This window comes from Megalobrama amblycephala, linkage group LG3, assembly GCF_018812025.1.
Source record: "Megalobrama amblycephala isolate DHTTF-2021 linkage group LG3, ASM1881202v1, whole genome shotgun sequence".
In the NCBI taxonomy this organism is placed as follows: domain Eukaryota; kingdom Metazoa; phylum Chordata; class Actinopteri; order Cypriniformes; family Xenocyprididae; genus Megalobrama; species Megalobrama amblycephala.
The window spans coordinates 56,213,314-56,235,689 of record NC_063046.1 but is presented as its reverse complement, the minus strand read 5'-3'; the positions used below and the strand labels follow the sequence as shown (position 1 = coordinate 56,235,689).

General features: G+C 37.6%; 1 protein-coding gene across 1 annotated transcript in view; it reads left to right on the top strand.

Annotated features, from left to right (window-relative positions):
* Positions 1-22,376, top strand: part of LOC125265741 (multiple PDZ domain protein) — a 111,228-nt gene that overhangs the window by 35,617 nt on the left and 53,235 nt on the right. Inside the window, 11 exon segments of the mRNA XM_048186138.1 lie at positions 2,613-2,826; positions 6,719-6,847; positions 7,210-7,398; positions 8,043-8,145; positions 10,695-10,783; positions 11,120-11,321; positions 16,040-16,126; positions 16,211-16,293; positions 17,317-17,463; positions 18,304-18,471; positions 19,141-19,314. Coding sequence (XP_048042095.1) covers positions 2,613-2,826; positions 6,719-6,847; positions 7,210-7,398; positions 8,043-8,145; positions 10,695-10,783; positions 11,120-11,321; positions 16,040-16,126; positions 16,211-16,293; positions 17,317-17,463; positions 18,304-18,471; positions 19,141-19,314 — 1,585 coding nt within the window.

Below are 22,376 nucleotides of genomic sequence, written 5' to 3'. Positions count from 1 at the left end.
CGTTCAGTTCAAAAGACAGCATCTCTGATGGTATGGGGTGCATATTAAGTGCATACGGTATGGGCAGCTTGCATGTTTTGGAAGGCACTATGAATGCTGAAAGGTATATAAAGGTTTTAGAGCAACATATGCTCCCCTCCGGACGACTTCTATTTCAGGGAAGGCCTTTTGTATTTCAGCAGAACAATGCAAAACCACATACTGCAGCTATTACAACAGATTGGCTTCGTCATAGAAGAGTCCGGGTGCTGAATTGGCTTGATTTGGCAGATCTTTTACCTATAGAGAACATTCGGTGCATCATTAAATGAAAGATGACCACAAACTCTTCAGCAGCTGGAAACCTATATCAGGCAAGAATGGGACCAAATTTCAACACCAAAACTCCAGAAACTCATAACTTTGATGCCCAGACGTCTTCAAACTGTTTTGAAAAGAAGAGGAGACGCTAAACCATGGTAAACATGCTCCCCTCCCAACTATTTTGAGACCTGATAGCAGGCATCAAATTTGAAATGAGCTCATTTTTTGCATAAAATTGTAAAATTTCTCAGTTTAAACATTTGTTATCTATGTTCTATAGTGAATAAAATATTGGCTCATGTGATTTGAAAGTCTTTTAGTTTTCATTTTATTTAAACTTAAAAAATGTCCCTTTAAATGTCCACTTTAAAAGAATGTACTTAAGTACAAACTGAATGTAATGTTTTCACATCAAAATAAGTGTACTAGGGATGTCATGGTGAGGAAATTTTCCCAATGGATAGTAAACTTGTGACAACACTGGTATTAGCTATCAATTACATGGGGAGTGGTGGTGTTACAGTATATTGTATATAATTTGTGGGCGCCAGAGACCACTATCAATATGCGGGGTATTGAAATTGCTTTTAACTGCATGCTCACTTTACACACATTTTACAAGAAAAGATATTTGTCAATGCACAGGATCTGTTGTACTTTTACTCCAACTTCTCTGCCATCATCTTGTCAGTCATCTTTCCTTACTCTCGTCACATGATAATTGAAATCTGACTTATGCTGCACTGTGCTGGGACACTGCAGCTCGTGTTGTATGGAGAAGAGTTTATAATTGTAGCATTCATTGTCCACACGACTAAATGGTTTTTATTTCTATGAAAAAGCAAAATGACAGTGGGGGTGGTGCCGCAGTGTGCAAGTAATCAGTGTATGGCTGAACACTGTGTAACAGTTTAAGTAAGCCTAAAGCATATAAAGCACAGCAAAATACTATTAAAACAATAAGTTTTACTTTAAAGTAAATTTTTTTAATTAGACATTATTACGAAGTGTACTTAAGTGTGTTAATAAACTTTTAAGTACACTTGTGGCCTTTTATTCATTATTATTATATTATCTGCAACACATATTTAAAGTGCCATGAAACCCCTTTTTTTAGCGCTGGTCGTTCTCACCTGAGATCTGAAAAAGACTCAAGAATTGAGTGTGTAAAGCTGTGGAAAGGTGGGAGTGTAGAGGGTGGGAACTGGGGAGACAACAACAAATAAAACACATACCTGCAACACACTCATTATACAGACAAATGAATATTAAAACATGAGCGGAGAAAAAAAAGACAAACAACATAGTTGGGAGCACCTTGATGTATTAAAAATATTAAAAATAAAAATATTATTAAAAATAACCTCATGACAATATAAAAAATATAAATCATGAAACTCATAAATATCTTATAATTATAGACTACTTACAACTATCATGAACAAATCAAATACATTCTGATAAATTATTCTTAGAAATATCAACAAATTAGCATTATAACTTTGCAGAGCTTTTTATCTATATGGAAAATGAGAAAGTAGGTCTATAATAATATTTTACATTACATTTACAAGCACTACAATCTCTGAACAATTGATACATCAGTTTAACACAGAAAGAATAAAGGCATAGTTAACTTTTTTTGTCCATTCTTTTTTTGGAATTTTTGGTCTGCATCATTGTCTTCTGTGTGTCATTGCGTTCATGATCAGACGTACCGCACATATTTGCACATATGTATTTCATTTGAAGAAGACATGATGAAATGTGTATGCATACATGGTGCTGGTTCATGTTTGGAGCACTAAAGTATATGAAATATGTCCATAAAAACCTGAAATATGTTTGCTCTGTACAAGTGTACATTCAGTAAAAGTAAGTGTACTTATTTTTCACAAGGGAATAGTTTTCTTACAGGAAAGCTGGATTTAAAGAGATAGTTCCCCCCAAAATCCTATCATCATGTACCTTATGTACCTTATGTACCTTTCATGATTTTTAAAGAATGTTTTAGCTGTTTTTGTCCATACAGTAACAGTCAATGGGTTGCAAAAGTTTCAAGCTCCAAAAAGGAGATAAAATAGTGTAAAAGTAATCCTTACAGCTTCTGTGATTTATTCCAAGACTTGTTGTCAAATGACACACAAGAACCACCAGTGAGGTTTGATGTTACAAAGTCATCAGATTTCTTTACTTTCACACTAGCGTCATGTCCTTATTTTAGCTTGAGACTTTCACATTCTTTGCTCTGTAGTGATGGTGCTGATCTCAAAACTGCTGTTAAGCATATGTTCTCTACTTTACCCTAGCGATGGAAAACTAAAGGAGGGAGATCAAATATTGGCAATCAATGGTCAGCCACTGGATCAGAGCGTCAGTCACCAGCAGGCTATTGTGCTTCTTCAGCGAGCATCGGACTGTGTGAGCCTCACTGTCGCCCGTGGGCCCGTACCACAGCTTTCCAGCCCGGTCGTCTCCAGAACCCCCAGTGCTGCTAGCACACTTTCAGCACACTCCAGTGCGGTGAGACAAACACACACACATACAGACTTGGGGTTGTTTTCAGACCTGGTTTATTGGAGTTAGTTTCGGAACCTGATGCATTTTTCCCCTTAGTTTGGTTCATTTAGGAATATATGAACATATATAAAGTTTAAATCCATGCCAAAATAATCGGTCCTAGATCGCCCGAACAAGGTGGTCTCGGCAAGATTGAAAATGAACTATGGAGAGGTTTGCTTGTGGTGAGAAAGCAATCTGACCCAATGGACAAACAAACCAAGCTGTATCATAATTTATAATAGGAAATGTATTTAAGAGTATTATTCTATTCAACAGGAAATATGCTACTTTTTTAGAAGGTTACACCACTAGAATGGAGAAAAAAAAAAAGTTTAAACTGATATTAAAGTTCTATTTCATGTCTTCCAACTGCCAAGGGATGGCTAAGCCTCTGAATATTCCTGCTGTGCATAGTGGGGAGTGAAACATAATAGAGATGTAACACAGACCCTTTTTAAAAGGATACGAACCCCTGCTGCTTTTCTTTTGGGATTTCAGATTGTGCAGTTTGTTTGAGCTTCAAGTTATCTTTCCTAACATCTGTGAGCTGGACAAAGTTGTGCACTCAAAAAAAAAAAAAAAAAAAAAAAAAAGTTGGCATAAAAATATGCTATATCGAGTTGAGGTATGTGGTGACTTTCAGTTTTATTGCCTCCTTAAGAATAATCGCAGTTGTATTCCTCTTTTGTAGGTTTCTTTGGATAAACGCATCTGCTAAATGAATAAATACTACTGTATATGTAGTAGTACCTTACGAGGACATATTACTCTTCGAAGGTACTAATATGCACCTTTTAGAGGTAGATAAGGTAAAATAAATTGCCCCTTTAAGGACATTGAGGATCCCTCAATGTCATTGTCATTCTCTTAGCCATGAACACCTCCAAGACGAGCGCGCAGCATCTTCACTGTGAACAGTTGCTCACACTCGCCCTGCTCCAACGCAAGGGCAGCATGCTCTTCCCCCAGTAAAGTGCTAGTTTCTTGGTGTCTTGCACCACAGCCGTTTGGTCGGAGTTCCAACACTCAATGAAGAGTTCCAACACTCGCTCAACAGCCTTACTGATCAAAAGTGTCCATGATCTTTCAGTAGCTACATCATTTCAGCAGCCACATTATTGGTTCAGTCCTGGCACAGTTAGACTGTATATATACCAATATGATTGGGAGTTAGTGCAACATGAAATATGGCGGAATAAGTCCTGACTTCCAAATAAAAGAGACAATCATAAATTGGTAATGTCATTGCATCATTGCACCTGCCATTAGAAGTTCAGGTTCCTATAGAAACAGTCAGTGTCCTGCACAAGAACATTGGCTGGACCAATCTAAAATATACAATTTTAATGTTCATGTCAGATTTTGTTGCTGATTTTTTTTTTAAATTGTTAGTTTGCCAAGCAGTTTTTGAGATTTGAGTATTTCAAATCTGGAGATAAGAGTTGGTCTTGCATGCCTGAAATAGCTTTCTGGAGGTGTTTCAAATATGGCAAGTGAGTGAACTGACTATCCTTGAAAAGGGACTTTGGACTTAGCATGCTAGGGTATGCACTGGCTGTAAGTCCTTGTCTACTTGTGTTCCTAGGTGTGAATGTTTATAGAAGTGTTTGTAATACACTTTAAACTGTAGCACAAGGAGTTCTCCATGGTGTTTTTTCAAGACAAGGTCACAGTACCCACGGATGATGCTCCATTAATTTCATGCTCCCATTCGCATGTGTAGAGTGAGAAGACCACCTTCAAACTCATGCATTGCCACCTGACACCAACCACCCTCCTTAAACGCAAGCCCTTTTCTGGACTGTATTCAAAATACCAGCTGGAAGCAAGTTCATCAGACAGCATTGATGTGAGAAATTTGTTCAATTTTTAATAAAGGTACTATGGAAGAAGAGCAATGTTCAGAATTGATCAAGGTGTTCTATTCAGTTTGCTGGTCACCAGCATGGGAAGCAGGAGCGCTGGTGGACCAGCTATACCAGCACAATACCAGCTCTAACCAACGTAAACCAGCTTGGTCCAACATGGAATTCATGCAGGTTTTTGCTGTATTTTCCAGTAGGTGTTCAGAGGAAGACAGGGACTAAGTTTGAGAGGACTAAATCATTAGCATTGTGCTTGTCCACCTCCAAAGAATACGTACTGCTGCTGCTCTGCTGCTTGCCTCTAGGTTTGCTAGAGCTTAACCCTTACAAATTTGGCAAACAGATGCTGTCTGGGACTTCACATGATGATAACAGGGCCCATAGATCAGGTGTGCATGTTGGCTTTCAGGATTGAATCTGGAATTCCTGTAGGATTGGTGTAATGACGCAGAGAGGTCATCACAACTGATATTTCCTTTTAGGGTTGGTGTAATCCGGCAACACAGGGCATTGCACAGCACATAGTTTGTCAGGATTGAGAGCAGTAATGCTAGTACTGATGCACTTTCACCCCATCCCTTGTTCCATTCCAGGCCAAATATTGGCTAACCAGATTCTGTTCTATAGACCTTAATCAGGGTAATGCTTCTCATTTACTTTGAATGGGTGACGTCATGCATTGCCAAACTGAATTGTGGGTTCCGTCGCGTCACTTCACTTGCGTTGCGTGCGGCAGAAGTTGAAGATTTCTCAACTTTTCAAGCACCAACGCAGGCGTCAGCCAGTCAGATCGCTTTATGCAAACACCCAAGAGCAGTCGCAAGCCAATTTTGTTCATGCAACACCGGAAAGTAATGTGATTGGCTGTTATCACTATAACTGTCGGTCAAAACACAAGCTTCAGACACACCCCCCATCAAGCGTTGACGCTGACGCCCCATGTGAATGCAGCGTAAGTCTGTCCTACACAGCTTTGTTAAAATTCGATGTGGCGTCTAACCTGACTAAAGGTATAGCTGCTGATTTTCTCTGGAGTCAACAACACTCTGAAGTTTTGTTTTAGAGTGTGAGATCTGATCTTGTATTGATGGATCTGTTCTGTTTGTTTTGAATGAATTAACTTAATGTCACCTGGGGGTTTCCTGGGTAAATGTGAATGTTCTTGGCCTGGATGTGGTAGCACAAATTCTTCATGTTTTACTATCGATTACACTCATTCTGAAAATTTTAGTAAGAAATTGACAGTGGCTAAACTTTGGTAATTTACTACTTTAGGGTCTATGGAAATTTTGCAGTTCACAATACATTAAATAGCACCATCAACTAGTGTGGAGCACGGGGATCACTCCTTGGAAAACATTGACACATCGAGTGACAGAGGTGATCTCTGATGCCTTTGTGATACTTGATAGTCCTCAATCATGTCCGCTGGTGTGTCATTCCATCAGGAGTGTACTGTAACTAAGTCATGAGCCACTCCTAAAGGAGTCTCTGTCACCGACGTCTTTGCAGCAGCAATGTGGTCATCTGCCTTGATGTGGGTGAGTTGCCTTTGTGACACTATTGAATATTGGTCATCCACTGGAATAATCAATCAGGAATCAGGAATTAGAACTTGAGTTCTAAATACAACACTGACGAAATGACTGGCAGTTTATGGTCACTTGAACAACATGCATTATTGTGAAAAGTTTTCCAAAGAGGGGGAACTCGGTTCTCTTGTAGGGGTGGCTGCATCACATATCTTTTGTTGGTATTGTATTTTGATCCCCGTTATGTGAGGCATCTGGTGGTCATCTGGCAATGATAGAATCACTGTAACGTTCTTATCTCACATTTTTTGGAAACAAATGAAACCAATATGAATACAAAAATAATGAACTTGCAACATATGTTTTAAACTACATTTGTTTATCATCATGATGGGCAGCCTTATTTGTCACTGACCATCTTGCATGTGCATTTAACTCTTGTTGTGTGCTTTATAGACCCATTGGACTCACGTGGAGACAATTGAGCTGGTGAATGATGGAACTGGTTTGGGCTTTGGGATTGTTGGCGGTAAAACCACAGGTGTTATCGTAAAAACCATCCTACCTGGAGGCATCGCTGATCAGGTAGACACACTCAGTAGAAATCAGTTCATCCATGTTTTTTTTTGTTTGTTTGTTTGTTTGTTTTTCTGTTCCTGGGTGACTTTTTTCAGTTCCTGTTGACTTTTTTATGCACTCTTACCTGGGGTGTTTTTATCTGTCTGTACCTCTTAATACCTCTGACTTTTTCTCCTCTCCTTGTCCTTAAACTCTTTGCTTTCTTTTCAAGCAATTAAAGAATGAAAAATCTTAAGTCAACAATATGACATAAATTAAATAATTGTCTATTAATCCTGTGAATTTAACCCAAGAACAAACAGTGAAGGTTGTCATAAAATCTGTTTATGAAAATTACATATGTTCACTATCTCTCTCACTGCTTCTAGGATGGTCGCTTACGAAGTGGGGATCACGTTTTGCGAATCGGTGATACGGATTTGTTTGGTCTGAGCAGTGAGCAAGTTGCTCAAGTTTTGAAACAATGTGGCAACAGAGTTCGACTCCTCATCAGCCGTGGGACGGCGGATGACACTCCGGCTGCTCCAGTCTCCCTGCCGACCGTCACTGAGCAACAGGTACAGTGCCATTCATATACAGATCAGTCTGAACAACATGTAAAACACTAAGCTGTTTGTTTAAATGTGGAAACTGGCTCACCTAGAGGTATATGTTATTGCTCAGAGGTTGCTCTTTTGTGACTCAGACTTGCTCAGAAGTGCTCTATCTCTGTGTTTTTCCTGTAAGTCATTAGAAGAAATTGAAACAATTGACCTACAGTGAGAATAAGAGAATATAATTGTATCAATGTGGGTAGCACAGCTTAGATACTTTGGTCTTGGATGAATTAAGAAATATTGCATGTGTTTCTTTATTATTTTTATGTCCTCAATATAACTTTTTATTCTGTTAGTCTTCCATAAGATCTTTGTAACTAACAAAAGCCAGAGGCTTAAGTTAGTAATAATTGTAAAATAAAAGGGCATTATTACTAAAGTTTTATCATCCTAAGGATTTTATTGCATCTGTCTGTTGATTCTTAATAATATCTTCAAGCAAGAGACATAATTTTTGGTGGGAAAGCAACAGCAGAAACATTAGTATTCATATGATTAGTTTTACAAGTATTTTTTTTTTTTTTAACATTGGCTAAAATGTATCAGATTTAAATGAAGAGGTTTCTTTTTCATTCTGTTCTCACTGCTGTGTTGTCTGCTTTCAGGGTTTTGAGGAAGAGGAACAGGATGCTTTTGATGTTAGCTTAACGAAGAATGCTCAGGGACTGGGCATCACCATCGCTGGATATGTTGGGGACAAAAGCTCAGGTGAACTTTAAATTATATTAAAGGTCCCGTTCTTCGTGATCCCATGTTTCAAACTTTAGTTAGTGTGTAATGTTGTTGTTAGAGTATAAATAAAATCTGTAAAATTTTAATGCTCAAAGTTCAATGCCAAGCGAGATATTTTATTTAACACAAGTCGCCTACATCGAACGGCCAGTTTGGACTACATCCCTACTTCCTTCTTTAATGACGTCACTAAAACAGTTTTTTGACTAACCTCCGCCCACAGGAATACACAAGAGTTGCGTTTGTAGAGTGTGTTTGTCGCCATGTCGTCGAAACGCTGTTATTTTCATCCCGCAGTCCAATCACCGGGTCTGATTCCGGCTCAAATTGATAGGGTAAAATTAAAGACATGTTTACAATAACACTGAGCGCGTGCATCTCCACGTTATGGTAAGAGGCGTGACCTTTCCGGGCAAGGTTCGCTCAGAGCTGTCGAATCACAACACAGGAACCGCTGGCACAATCAGAACTCGTTACGTATTTCTGAAGGAGGGACTTCATAGAACAAGGAAGTCATCAGCCCGTTTTTATGACAGTGGAAACAGCGGTATACAGATAAGTAAATTATGTGAAAAATACTGTGTTTTTTGCACGCAAAACATGAACACATGTTATATTGCACACTATAAACACAATCAAAGCTTCAAAAAAACACGAAAAACGGGACCTTTAACAAATAAACTAATGAATACTGTATTTAGTTTTTTCGAAGGTAAGCCTCACTGTAAGTATTGTTCATGTTAACATCCTAAGTCTTAAACTTCAGCTTGTAAGTGTTTGGGCTATGGATGTGAATGATACCTTGATTGCGACTTGTTAAAGATTCATTTAGTGTTATGATTTGCTGTATATCGATGTGACACAAAATGATCTGTATTCACAAAATTTGTCTGTGAAGTGTGTTGTATAAATAAAATTTGCTTTATTTTAGTGAATAGTCCCTTGTGTAAAAGAAGTACACTTTAGCATAGTGGTTCCCAAACTATATTTATAATTTATAAAACAGTTAGTTCCTGCCCTTGATTCTGATTGGTCAATAGCTGTCTTTTATTCACGATAAAACACGGCTATGACCATTTCACCCAACGGTTCTGTGTATCAGTACACAACACCCTTAGCAACCACTCTTAGCAACGTAAACTGTTTGTTCTCAATTGATATTGTTCATTGAAGCTTACTGTATTATGTAGAAGAGTATTGTGAGAAAGAGATTGAGTGAGCGAGTTTAATACCTGCATTCAGATTTAGCATTTTCCTTCAGGTCAGTCCAATTTTCATAATAAAAAAATCTGTTTTAATGTCTGATCTATTATCTTGTCCTTTTAACAGTTAAGGGGTTTTCCCATGACTGACAGAGCTAGTCAAAGCATTTATCAGTTGCGTCCTGTTCCGTGTTCACAACGATTCAGTCTTTTCAAAATAAAAGTCTTTGCTATTATAATGAAACTTCTGTTGTTGTTCACGGTCAGGGACTATTTTTGTCCAGCGGAAGGAAGGCTTTTAGTTAAAGTTTACTTCATGAAAGTTGCATTAATACATATTTTTGGCTTTAATATTTGTATTGTGTGGTAACCGTTTTATTAAAGCAATAAGGTACTCGAGGCTAGTGCTGTATCAATCACGAATTGCTAACAACGTCCTTCAGCCGTGACTTATTCACGATACAGCACAGCCTCTCATACCTTATTGCTTACATAAGTATTGATTACACTATAAATATAATATATATTATATTATACTACAAGTTAGAGCTTCACAATTAATTAGTAAAAGATTTTGATTCAAACACTGATGCAAACTTATTCCTAAATAACAGCGATTTGGCTGTTTATTAAACCTTTTTTTGACAAGTACGATCACAGCGAACATTGAGATCTGCGTTAGCACTGCCGCTGACCAAGAGAGAGCAGTTGTCATGTATAGGTATGAAACAGCTTTGCAAACATTCAAATTGATCACAGAAGTATATAAAGTTTATAGTTCGGATATAAACACTACGATAGCAGCGAGCAAAATACAGTAAAGCACCTTTTGAAAGTAGCTTGATGCTTCAAACGAAGATTGTTTTGATTGCATTGTTACAGCATTAGGTGGTGACAAGTAAATGTTTTGTCATTGAACCATTCATTCAAGAGATTTGTTCAAAACACTACGTGTCTCATTTCAGAGGCACTCAGCATACCTGGTTAAAGAAGTCACTGCTTGCCACTACTCAAAACAATAAAGCACTCTTCTTTTTCACAACTGGTTTTTATTCAGGTTTAACTTTCTGTGTAAGTTAAATGTGATGTTTTGTGTTTCCCACTCTATTAAAAAGGGATGTTATAATATAAATCCTGTGTGTGCAGAAAATATAACTCCTGACTCCTGATTTTCAAGTTTCTGTCCCTGACAGTCACAGGCTTTATATTTACTGTTTCTCTTTCTTATTCTGGGCAGATTTCAGTTCAAATGCGTATTCTCATTCTACCGTGCTTCATTTTAGGCAGTGTTTAAACTTTGCTGACTGTAATTTCCTGTTGCAGAACCCTCTGGGATATTCGTGAAGAGCATTTCGAGGGACAGCGCAGTGGAGCAAGACGGACGAATTCATGTTGGAGATCAGATCATAGCTGTGAGTTATTTCACACAGAATATGTCTTAGAAAACTCTTGCATACACATGTTTTGTGTTGCAGTGCTTTTCAACATGAAAAAAAGTTTTTATGTCACAGATGAATGTGCTTTTGTGTGTTATTGTGCACATGTGAATATGTGCTTGTGTGTATATGCATTGGGGTGGGTGAAATAAGATATTTTATTTTAGTCATAAATAATTTGCATACAGTTATTATTTTCTCACTTGTTGAGAATTAATTAATTCCCATATATTGATCTCTGTGACTTGGACCATCAAGGGTCACATATGATCTTAACATGAGATTGTAATGTATTAACTTGTGTGTGTGCAGGTAGACGGTGTGGATATCCAGGGTTACACCAACCAGCAGGCTGTGGAAGTTCTGAGACACACGGGTCAGACCGTAAACCTGAAACTCGTCCGACGTGGCTTCAAACCAGAGGACGCAAGTCCGTCAATCATACCTGTTGCCGTGGAGACCACCCCCACCACATCAAGAAACTCAACAATGGAGCGAACGAATACCATGCATGGTAACACATGCACAATAACTGTTGTCCTTTTGAATGAGTGTTTGAATTAATCTGTTTACATCGGTCACTCACGTCTGTTTAAACACTCCACAATTGTACTTAAAGGTCTTCCTTCAGTTTTCCACCAGTTGGATTTATTGTCATGCAAAGCCACATAAGGGTGACTTAAATTAAGACAAAAAAGCAAAAAAACAATCTATATTTCTTATTATATTTTGATGTTATACTTTTGTATATACTATTGTTTGTACTATTGTGTATTTTTTGTATATACGACTATATATTTTTTAAAGGATTAGTTCACTTTCAAATTAAAATTTCCTGATAATTTACTCACCCCCATGTCATCCAAGATGTTCATGTCTTTCTTTCTTCAGTTGAAAAGAAAGTAAGGTTTTTGGTGAAAACATTTCAGGATTTTTCTCCATATAGTGGACTTCAATGGAGCCCAAATGAAGTAGTACAAATTTCAGTGCAGCTTCAAAACGTTCTACACGATCCCAGACAAGGAATAAGGGTCTTATCTAGAGAAACCATCACTCATTTTCTAAAAAAAAAAAAAGAAAAAAAAAATTATATACGTTATAACAATAAATGCTCATCTTGGACTAGCCTTCTTCCTCTCTATTAGAATTCTGACAGTGTAGACACTGCTAAATGTATTACTGCCCTCCACAGGTTAGAGTTTGAACTAATTGTTATATACTTGCACTAGGGGTGGGAATCGGAGGGTACCTCACGATACGATCATGATAAATGGCTCATGATAATATCGCGAGTCAGCGATTCTGCGATAATCGATATATCGCTAGAGTTTAGCAGATGTGTGACACCTTGCCCACTCTTTACAATGGGAGATGACTCACATGAAATGCGTGTGATGTGTTTGGGTGGGGAGCATGCGTGGTCAGTTCTCGAGGGGGATGACTGCATTCATTGTGAGCAGTTTTCCACAAGCTCCAATCTTGCTTGGCTCTTTTTGATGACAGCCAAGCTCCTGCACCCCTGACTCGGGTCCCACGGCCTCCGTGGCAGCTCTGCAACTTCGACCATGTGGTTCGCAGGTCAAGTTGGCGGATGAGGAGCTTGAGACAAAAAGAGTCCTTTCTCTTTCCCTCGCCACTGACTCGGAGGACCCTGTTCTGGATCTTGAAGCTTGCTCAGCGATCTCTTCAGACCAGAACGAGGAACTCATGCTGTCTTTGTCTGAATCTGAGGAGATGGATGCTTCAGCAGAGCAGTCCTCTCAGTCAAGTGTTGCTTTCAATTAACTGTTTGAATTTGTTACTCATGCTGTGGCCAAGTTGAGTCTGAAGTGGCCAGATGAAAAGAAAGTCACTCCATCTAAGACAATCGATATTTAACATCTGGCTGACAGCAACCTACCTGCTGCCATCTTCCGTTCTTCCCTGACCTCCACACCGAGGTGTCAAGGTCTTAGATGAATCCGTACTCGGCTCGTGTACATACTCAGGCCACCTCAACATACTCTATGGTGGTCAGTATGCACAAGCATGGGTACGGGGCAATGGCAAGGTTAGAAGAGCCGCTTGCGGGCTATCTCTCCCCCTCAAATGCATTATCGTGGAGGAAATCAGCCTTACCCACCAAGCCTTGTTGAGTAACATCTACCCTTGTTGGTAAGACCTATGCTGCAACAGTCAGGCCTACCAAGCTTTCCTACTTAAAGATTTGGACTTTGGTGAGGAATTAGCCCCTGAGGTAGTTAAAGAAGTAAAGGATAGCCACAGATCTCACCCTCTGTGCTACCAAGCAGACGGCCCGTGGCATTTGCCATTCAGTGGCTGCTATTGTCATTAAGGAGAGGCACCTGTGACTCAACCTAATGGGGATAAATGAAAGAGACAATGTTTTCCTTCTGGATGCCCCAATTATTTACACAGTCAATATCATCATGGAAGGATTAATATCAGGGACTCATAAATCATTGAAGCTTTCAGAGATCTGATTCTCTGATTCTCAGGGCTCAGTGACAGAAGGCAAGACAAAAGGCCAGTGTGGCGGCACCTGTTCCCCCCCACAAAGACAGGGGGACCGGAAAGCTTGCTCAGACACAGCCATTCAGAGGGAGACAAGACCTTAGGTCTGTCATCTCCCCCATGAGATAAGAATGAGATAAGAAACAATCCTAACTGTCATGGGCCATGGCCGCCAAAGGTGACCCCTCCTGAGGGAGGTCTGTGCATACCACTACATTGTGTGCCCGACTTCCCTTGGGGCCCTTGGCAGGCATCTCCACTTACCCTGCCACTAACTGTGATTCAGGGGGTGGAGGTGCCCAATGGGCTACTTGTCCCATCTTTGCTCAAGAGCGATTCTTCCAATCAGAGCACCAAACAGGTCAGTTTTCTTCTTTTTTCTTCAGTCTTCTTGGCAGCATGGCATCTACTGCTGAATGTCTCTCTGTGGGTTCTGAATACTATATGAAAAGGTCACAGGATTCAGTTTGCCTTCCGTCCAGCTCGGTTCAATGATATAGTAGCTACGGTGGTACGTCAGGAGTGATAAGTCTTTATCCAATGAGAACTGTAGTCTTTCTTGACGAACGGGACCATAGAAAAAGTATTCCCTCCCAGAGAGAGATTCGGGGTTCTACAGCCAGTATTTTATTGTACCCAAAAAGGACAGGGGTTTGAATCCGATTTTAGTTCTGAGGGGCCTGAACAGTACTCTTCGGACATACAGGTTTAAGATGCTGGAGTTAATCATGTTGCAAATCCAGTTAGAGGACTGGTTTGTGATGATTGATCTAAAGGACGCCTATTTTTACTTTGAGATTCTGCCAGAACACAGGAAGTTTCTCAGGTTTACTTTGGGGGTTGATGTATACCAATATTGAGTTCTTCCTTTCGTCCTAGCCTTATCCCCATGCACATTCACCAAGTGCATGGATGCTGCTCTGGCTCTCTTGCGACTCCAGGGCATCCATGTACTAAACTACATAGATGATTGGCTGATACTGGCTCAATATGAGGAATTGGCTCAATGAAGGTGTTGGGGCAGAGGTTGAACTCCCAAGGAGAGTGTGCTTTCTCCAGTTCAGAGAACCATTTTTCTGGGGGACTTTTGGGACTCAACCATGATGCAGGCACATCTGTGTCCTGTATGTATAGAATTGATCCTAACTGCTATGGCAGATATCAGGCTAGTTCAGGAGCTTTCAGTCTTACAGTTTCAGCAACATCATTCCACTAGACCTTCTTCATGGGACTGTTCCATTACTGGCTCAAAATTCCATTTCTGGTTCTTCATGGCTGCCCACCCAGTAGTCTTTGGGGGCCACCTCATCTTTGGCACATAAATTGCCTAGAAATGATGACAGTGTTTCTAGCATTGGGCAGTGTTTCTCCAACACCTGAGAGGCTATCGTTTGTTGATCCACACAGACAACACATCAGTAGTTTCTTATATAAATCACCAGGGCATGCTGCATTCACACCCCCTTTTCAGACCCTGCTCTGGGCGGAGCAGGTCATTGAAAGCAGTTTACATTCCGGGCCACTCCATCCACAAGGAGTTGAGTCCATATGGCTGAGGTATGGCCGAGCGGAAGTGGACTTGTTCGCGTGTAAGGAGAACGCTGTCTATTTTTTCATATATATATATATATTCGTTTATATTCATAATTCAGAAAGGGAGACCAGCACTGCAGGCTGCAGATACACAAACCGTAAACAAAACAGCATGCGCTTACACGTTTTAATATCATTCATGTTGATCACTTTCTATATTCCACTCGGCACACGTTAATATTAAGCATTCGCACAGTAACACTCAGGTACACGACAAGAAATTAGAACAGCCTTTTGTCTTTACTGCCTTGACTTGTTTGCTCACTGTTTTGCTATTATTCTCGTGCTTCGACTTGTTCATTAAACTGAACAGCCAATCAGAGTTCTCTCTCTCACCCAAAGGCCCGGCGCTGATTCTACATGAAAAAAACAAAACAAAAAAAACGACATCATCCCACTAGAGCCAACGGTGCAGAACACACCGGGAAAACTTAGTCGGCCGATGCTTAAAAACGTTGCCCTGATGCCCATTTGTCGGCTTGATGTGTCCCAGGCTTAAGTTTGTAATATGTAATATTTGTCATTTGTCATTAATATTTGTCACTACTTCATGTTTCATCACATGAGTTAAATTAAAACAGTCATTTTGCATTTTCATTCATTTTTGTGTAATTATGTGTAATAGTTTGAGCGATGTTCAAATAAAGATTCAGAAGAGAGATCTTAAAAATCACAGCTGTAATTTCTTCCAATTCATTGATCACACTGGAAATGCAAGGTATAGCTGAACACACATACAATATTCCTTACAGTGTGGTCTGTTGTGTTCTGCAAGTTTGTACAAATCCAGGGATATTTAAATGTGGCAAACCCTTTTCTGATAAATACAAAAAGATGGAGAGAATGCTTGAAGATATTACAACAGAAATGTAAAGCCAGAGCTGAGATCTAACTTTAACCCAATAAGAAAGAGAAAGAAAGTTTGGTAGATCCTCTTTGTGTGTGTGCAAGTCCCGTAACCGCTGCACCATATTTAGAGTCAAAATCCTCACTCATCCTTTCATCACAATCCTAAGAAGCCTGTTATTATATAAAGAGAGTTCAAACCAACATGGTTACACATCACTGATACCACCGTGTTTTCGTTCTTTGTGTGTGTGTGTGTGTGTGTGTGTGTGTGTGTAGATGAGAGGCTGTTTCTCACTCCAGAGGAAAACGCCAAACCTCAGTCTGTCACGGTTCAACCCATCAGAACTCCAGAAAGACGTGACGGTGAGAGACTTTTGCCATTTTATGACTTATATCAGTGAATTGACATGCAGAGACTAGCGGATAATGTTGTCATGTCTCTCTCAGGTCCTGTTAAGCTGAGCTCAGAGGAGGAACACAAACTTTTGCAGAAGTGGCAGAATGAGCTCAGTGTCTGCAGTGAAGTCATTGTGAGTAACTCGTTTATGCTTCATTTTTTAATTAGAAGAACTTTTGTCACAGAGTATGATTTGAAGGAAAGAAAAATAATGTTTTTTTTACATTTTTATTGTGTCTCTTTAATGAACTTTTCATAGATAATAATGTTGTCCTCTACACACAATTTAATTTGTAGCTAATTTTAATTAATTTGCTATTTATGTGTACAGTTTGTCATTTATTTATAACAGATAAATATTTGATGTCCTCAATGAAGTGAGAGAACATCTCCATCATGGCAGTTCAATGATCAGAAATGTGATTCATTTTTAGATTTAGATTTTTATTAGATGTACTTAACCAGTCAGCACTTGTGAAATTTAATTCAAAATTTAATTATCTTTTTTAAAGATTCAAAGTTAATTTACTGCATTCAACTTTTTGTATTAGCAAGACTAAGGCTTTTCCAACGTCTTTGCAGAAAGTGAATAATGGCATTATCATCACACATAAAAAAGCCACACAATCACACACTACACTAAAACCAGTCCAGTGTTGATCCAGACCATGGTCAGATCTTTATGCTTGGACATGTGATATTTTTTTAAACATAGATGAAGAATAGTTTGAAAACATTTAATTTAAGATTTCAAGATATAATAACACATTTTCAGTGATGAATTGAAAATGTGTGCAATTTAATACATTGAAAAATGTTAACAGTAATTGTAATATAGAAAAACATACTACAGTTAAAACTATAATTTACATGTGCTTTAGTATGTTAGTCAACACATCAAAATCAGTGTACTTTTTAAAGCACAACAAAAGATTATTAAAACAATTATTTAAAATGTCGTTCTTTTAATTTGATATTATTACAAAGTGCACTTTTTAAAAGTGTACTTAAGTGTGTTATTTATTACCACTAACATCAAAATATGGTTGTATGTTTAGAGTGAAGCATTTTTTTGAAGCAGACGACACCTGTTGCTGATGAAAATGAGTTTGATGTTTTTGAACGGTTCTGTCATTCTGTGTTAATGTATGTGCAGGTGGCTCAAGTAGAGAAATTTAGTGAGAACAGCGGTTTAGGGATCAGTCTGGATGCGTGTGCCGGTCGTCACTTCCTTCGCTCCGTACTTCCTGAGGGACCTGTCGGACGATCTGGAAAAATCTGTAGTGGAGACGAACTGCTAGAGGTAAAACCAGCACACATCAGGGTCACCACCATAAGAAACAACTGTTGAAACCATATTGGAATTTGGTCTAATTTTGATTACGTATATGTCAAACGTCTATAATTAATCAGATTGGCCAAACTAGATTAAGCAGAGATTCCCATTTCTAGAAGTCCAAACAAGACAGTAGGTTTATGCCTGTATTAACTGTATTATGCTGTATACAGGAATATTCCAATAGCTGCGAGGCATGTAAATGTATTTTTTGGAATAAGGTCTTAACCAGAATATGGACCTCAGAAATATACAGTACCAATCAAAAGTTTGGAGTTGTTAAGAGTTTTTAACGTTTTTAAAAGAAGTCTCTTCTGCTCACCGTGGACTGCATTTATTTGATTAAACAAATAGCAAAAATAGTAATATTGTGAAATATTATTACAATTTAAAATAAATGTTTTTGTATTGTAATATATATTTATTTTAAAATGTAATTTATTCCTGTGATGCAAAGACAGGATTTATTTGAAATATAAATCTTTTGTAACATTATAAATGTCTTTACTGTCACTTTTGATCAATTTAATACATCCTTACTGAATAAAATTATTAATTTCTTATATAAAATAAAATAAAAAATAAAACAAAACAAAACAAAATAATAAAATAAAATACTGACCCAAACTTTCAATGTTTTATTTTTCAATGGCAGATTCTTAAACTTTTGCATTTGGTCCCCTCAATGTATAATATTTGGTTTAATTTTTTTAAAGGCATAAATACACATATTGACACCAATAATAATGTGTTTAGTATATCTTCATTATACTCTAAATATTCATACATTTGTGTGTTTTTGTTCAGGTGAATGGCATTCCTCTCAGAGGAGAGAATCACAAAGAGGTTGTTGAAATACTGAAAGAACTTCCTGTATCTGTGACCATGGTCTGCTGTAGACCCGCCCCTATAATGACTGACAGCCAAACTGAGCAACCACAGCCAGATGATGTGGCCACAGATTCCATAGTTCAGGTACATTAAATTATTCATTAAATATCAAATCCTGTTTAGATTTAAAATGTACGTTTTATTATTTTTTTAATATGTAAATTTCAATACTGAAATTTAAAAAATGTGACGCATTGGATGCTGTTGAGTGGATTCGTAAACACCTCTGATTGGCCATTATGTTCACACGCTCATCAGATATGTCTGTGATTGGCTACAATGATCAACGATTCAAAAACATGTTGCAAATAGACATCAAAGATAAAGTTCCACTTCAAAAGGGAACTTAATTTCGATAGTTTCAGTTTATTTAAAAAGCAAATTTCCCTCTAAACACTGAATTTTCCAAAGTGCTCTAATTTAGCCCATATTCTTCATGTAAATAATGTCTGTTTTATGATTGTTTTTTTATATTGATCTAGTTCTTGTCTTCCACGAGCCTGAGTTGTTCAGTCAGACTTTCCTTTGTTGGGATTATATCAGATTACACATTATAATCTCTGTACATCTCAAGTCGCTCTCAGAGGATAGACGTTAATGCCCAAATGCTTGACACAGTTTAGCTATCAATAAAAGGTGTGGGTTTTGCATCCACCCAGTTATATGAGGTACTTTAAGATTATGTTTTATGCTTCTGATCAATTATTAGCGACTTAATGAGAAACAAAGGCTGTGTTCACCTTGTTTGTGTAGGTGCAGGATGATTTTGAGGATTTTCTGGTCTCTGGCAAATTAGAGGACAGCCTGAAAGATCATGTGACTGAAGAGCCCACCGGAACGCCGTTAGCTATGTGGGAAACGGAGATTCAGGACATTGAACTAGAGAAAGGGGAGAGTGGGCTAGGCTTCAGCATTCTGGATTACCAGGTGAGAAATTTGGAGGACCTTCCAAAAATTTAGATCATCACATGAGAAAGCGAGGATGTCAATTTCAATTTCACAAGTCAAACATAAAGCAGTAACTCACAAGTTTGATATTGAATTGTGAGTCTTTTTACTGATTCATTTAAGGAACTGGCTCATGAAAGGCATCTTTTTGTGAATCAGACTACACTGGTTGAGCTGTATATTTTTTGTTGAGTGGAATCAGAGAGGATAATGCAATAAAAAATATCTTCACACTTTATTATGCTGGCCATTCTCTTGTGAAAAAAGTGTGCTTAATTGTATTGAATGTGCACATGTAGTATATTTCAAATCTTAAGTATGTGTTTAAAAAAACTGCACTTGTAGATAATATAATATTAATGAAATAAAAGGCCACTTAAGTGCATTTAAAGAGAGCACACTTTCATCAACACACTTAAGTACACTTTTTAAAAATGTGCGCTTTGTAATAATGTCAAATTAAATTTTTTATTTTAAAGTGCATTTTTAATCGATTTGAATAATCTTTTGTGCTTTAAAGAAGTACACTTATTTTGATGTTGACTAACATACTAAAGCACATGTAAAACGCTTGATTATAATTTCAACTGTAGAGTGTTATTCGATATAACATTTAAAGTTAATAATTGCACTTCATCATTACAAATGTGTTACTACAAATGCATGACATACAAGTTTCAATAGAAGTAATATTAAAGTACAGTAGGTAGACAACCAAAATGGGTATTACCGCCGCGCCTACCGCCGCCGCAAGGCCGTTGCGTTAACTGAAATTCAGTCGCGTGTAAAAATCATTCGCGAAACTACCGCCAGGTGGCGCAAAGGGACGGACTGGAAAGTGACTGTAATAATAAAATGTCGGTTTGTAAACAGAGATGAAAGGACGAAGTAAAACAACAATAACATTATAATATAACATTTTAACATCCTTAAAAACCATTAGAAAATTTAAAGTGAGAGTTAATTTCAAAACGTGGGATAGTCTTAGGCTACAGTCTATGCATCAAAAATTAAAAGAAAGACCTTTACACAAAGTCTTACTGCATGCTATTGTCATTAAACAGTCATTACTAGGCATATATATATATATATATATATATATATATATATATATATATATATATATATATATATATATATATATATATCAGAGGTTGCGTTAACCGAAAATTATCCGTCATTGACGGAACTTTTTCAAATATGTGATTATTATTATTATTAGGTTATTTTTTTAATCAGTTGGTGCTGTTGGTTCATGTTGGAACTGCAGTTTTGCAGTTTGTTTTCGTTTCTTGTTTTAGTTAGGCCTTAACAATGGGAGCGAAATTATTCAGTGACTCACGTTTTACTAATAAAGGATATAATTAGTAGTTATGATACTATGTAGAATGTCTGCGCCAAAAACATTACAAATGTTCTGTTATTGGAGGTACCAACGAATATAAGAATCTCCATAGACTCTGCATCTGAGCCACTGAGGACACTGTGGATGAATTTCATTTTTGAAGGAAATGTGCCGAAGAAAGTCGGTAAAGTGTTATATTTTTTGAGCAAATCATTTTATGTGGACTGCTTCACAAATGAGGGTTAGTTCAATGCTGGATTTGCCAAATATTTTCATGACGGTACATTTTAGTCGATCATTTGAATCAAATTGACTCCTTAACAACTACATACATTTATCCACTAACCATTCAGAAATGTCCAGTTGCATTCTAAAAGAGTCTCTCCATCAGTGTCCGACTCCAGTTCAAACAATGTAAGGCTGAACTCTGTTACTGACGATCGTCATTTTGGCTGCGTGAGATTATCCAGTTTTGTTGTTATTGAGTATCCAAAAAAATGACCTGTTAAAGCTCTGCCCTCTTCTAGAAAGGGGGCTGGGAGCAGCAGCTCATTCACATTTAAAGAGACACACACAATAACAGCGTGTTTTTGCTAACACCCAAATAAGGGCAAATTTGACAAGCTATAATAAATGATCTGTGAGGTATTTTGAGATGAAAATTTAGACACATTCTGGGGACACCAGAGACTTATAGTACATCTTGTGAAAAGGGACTTAATTTTAATGTTTAAATATATTCTTTTGAAGTATAATATTTCCGTAATAAGTAGGCCTGCTCTTTTTAAAAGTATGCTAAAGTGTACTTCTTTTTCACAAGGGATATTAATTTTACATTAAATTTGGACTACATAATTTATTTTTCCTTGACGCTTCTATTTAATAGAAAAATAGTTAAAGGTGCCCTAGAATCAAAAATTTAATTTACCTTGGCATAGTTGAATAACAAGAGTTCAGTACATGGAAATGACATACAGTGAGTCTCAAACTCCATTGCTTCCTCCTTCTTATATAAATCCTAAATTCTTGAAGTCTGTATAATTCATAAACACAACTTCATTCTTTATAAATCTCTCCAACAGTGTGTAATGTTAGCTTTAGCCACGGAGCACCATCAAACTCATTCAGAATCAATGTAAACATCCAAATAAATACTATACTCACATAATCCGACGCATGCATGCAGTATGCATGATGAACATCTTGTAAAGATCCATTTGAGGGTTATATTAGCTATGTGAACTTTGTTTATGCACTGTATATAGAGTCGAGAGCTCGGGGGGCAGGGAGCGTGAGATTTAAAGGGGCCACGCAGTTAATGATGCCCCAAAATAGGCAGTTAAAAAAATTAATTAAAAAAAAATCTATGGGGTATTTTGAGCTGAAACTTCATAGACACATTCAGGGGACACCTTAGACTTATATTACATCTTGTGAAAGAACGTTCTAGGGCACCTTTAAATAAAAAAAAATATTGTCCTTTTTTACTCACCATATTGTTCCGACTCATATTTTGTTTATCAGAATGTCTGACATGAACTGAAATACAATGACATTTAAAAGGGAAGTACACTATCAAGCTCCAAAAATTATAAAAAACGTATAAAAATGTTAAAAATTAAAAGTACCATAAGAGACTTGTGCACTTTATCTTTGTTTTGTATACCTGATAATATAAGAGGTAGGAATGATGAGG